This window comes from Magnolia sinica, chromosome 19 (genome assembly GCF_029962835.1).
Source record: "Magnolia sinica isolate HGM2019 chromosome 19, MsV1, whole genome shotgun sequence".
Lineage (NCBI taxonomy): Eukaryota > Viridiplantae > Streptophyta > Magnoliopsida > Magnoliales > Magnoliaceae > Magnolia > Magnolia sinica.
Genome location: NC_080591.1, coordinates 64,813,618 through 64,815,937, shown reverse-complemented (window position 1 = coordinate 64,815,937; position 2,320 = coordinate 64,813,618). Strand labels below are relative to the sequence as shown.

Genomic DNA, 2,320 nt, shown 5'->3' with positions numbered 1-2,320 from the left:
ATATTCACGATATAGAAATTGAGTCATTATTGCCTCTCTTATGACATAACTTTGATTTTAAGGGCAGATCCGATAAAGTTTTTGATGACAAGGCCGATGTTATCAGGAAGATTGGCCAAATGGATGCTATTACTTTCGGAATATGCCATTACCTATGAACCAAAAAAAGTAGTAAAAGGACAAGCAGTAGCAGAGTTCTTGGCAGCGCATCCTGTGACGGAAAGTGAGATAATTTACAATGATTTTCCTAATGAGCACATAATGATGATTGAATCACAAGACCAATGGCAAATGTATTTCGATAGTGCTTCTCGAGCGTGAGGAGCAGGGGTAGGAGTCATTTTCATCACACCTCAGGGTGATTTATTACCGTATTCTTTCACATTGGGTACTGCTTGTACGAACAATGAAGCCGAATATCAAGTCTCATCATCGGGATGGAAATCGCCCATGAGATTAAAGTAAAGAAGTTGCATGTTTTTGGGGATTCCAAGCTAATTATAAATCATCTAATGACTGACTTTGAAATATGAAAGTAAGAACTCTTGCCATTTTGTCAAAAATCCTAGTAATTATTAGAGCAATTTCACCATGTCGAAATAAAGCATGTGCCACGTGGCACGATCTGAAAATACAAAGGCAGACGCTCTGGCTAGTCTAGCGGCAGCCCTGTCCTATTTAAGCCGAAGTCCACTTCAACTGACTATCGAAGAAAGAAGATTCCTGCTCTCTCCTGAAGTTGTCGAAGAGGTTGGCAAAGCATTTTTGATATCGTGTTTAGAAGTGATGATGAAAGATTGGAGGTAACCATTCATAGATTATATCAAATATGATATTTTTCCAGAAGATCTAGCACAAAGGCAACAAATCAGACAAAGATCAAGCAGATTCATCATTTGTAGTGAAGTACTCTACAGAAAATCTTACAACGGGATGATGTTATGTTGTCTTGATGAAAAAGAAGCAGTTCAAGTGTTACGAGAAGCACATTCCAGAGAGTGCGGGGCACATCAAGCTGGACAAAATTTGTTTCATCAAATACATCGAATGGGGTGTTATTGTCCTGTAATGTTTAAAGATGCAATAGATTATGCAAAAAGGTGACATGAATGTCAAATTCATGGAGATGTCATGCACGTTCCCCCTGAAGATCTCCATCAAACGGTTACTTCTTGGCCTTTCACCGCTTGGGGACTTGATGTTATTGGACCCATAAATCCACCTTCATCCAAGGGAAAACAATATATTCTGGTAGCAACAGACTATTTCTCCAAATGGACAGAAGTGATCGCATTGCGCAATGTCAAAGAGAAAGATGTGGACAATTTCATTAGACATGCGATAATATATTTCCATGGCATACCGAAGAAGATTGTTACCGACAATGGTACCCCCTTTAAGAACAGAGGCATGGAGAAACTGTGTCTAAAGTTCGGTATCCAACATTCATTTTCAACACCTTACTATCCACCGGCAAATAGATTAGCAGAGGCGTTTAACAAAATGATTGTGAAAATACTAAAGAAGATGGTGACGGGAAATAAGCGCGACTGGGACGAAAAGTTACAGGGAGCACTATAGGCATATAGGACTACTCACAAAATGGCAATGGGCGCGACACCATATTCACTAATTTATGGTGTAGAGGCAGTCGTTCTGATTGAAACACAAGTCACGTCGCTCAGAGTAGCAGTGCATCAGTCAATTACAGATGATGAAAATGCAAAGATTAGGTTGAAAGAATTAGACTTACTCGATGAGAAGCGTCTGACAGCCCAACAGCGATTACAATCTTATTAAGCAAGAATATCAACCGCTTTTGATAAGTGAGTGAAATATCGCTCTTTCAAAAAGGGGGATATGGTGTTAATGTTGAAAAGACCAATAGTGGTGACCCGCAGAATAAGGGGCAAGTTTGAGCCCAAGTGGGATGGTCCGTGCATTATAAAAGAAGAATATTCAAATGGAGCATACAGAGTGGTCGATCAAGACAGACGGGGTATCAATATATCCATCAATGCACGCTTCATCAAGAAATATTATCCTTAAAGAAGGTTTTGGTTTTGATCTAAAAAGCTTATTGCCATAATGCTTCTACATCAAAAGGGGGCAAAGACAAGTGAAGCCATGATCATGCATATTCTTTGTCAGACAATCGAATAAAGGATGAATTTCAAATATATCATCAAAGTTTATATATCAACGGTTTATTAAAAGAAAGTCACCATCGTCCCGTGAAAATTCATCGAAATTGGTTTCATCACCAGGTCGATATATCATTATTAGGAGCATAGTACAAATATCGTCAACATTATCAGTA

General features: G+C 38.8%; 1 protein-coding gene across 1 annotated transcript; it reads left to right on the top strand.

The window, feature by feature from the left end:
• The first annotated feature begins 1,131 nt into the window (after positions 1-1,131).
• LOC131234655 (uncharacterized) lies at positions 1,132-1,581 on the top strand. The gene has a single exon (XM_058231578.1). It carries the CDS (start codon positions 1,132-1,134, stop codon positions 1,579-1,581), a length of 450 nt encoding a protein of 149 aa, XP_058087561.1.
• The last annotated feature ends 739 nt before the right edge of the window (positions 1,582-2,320 follow it).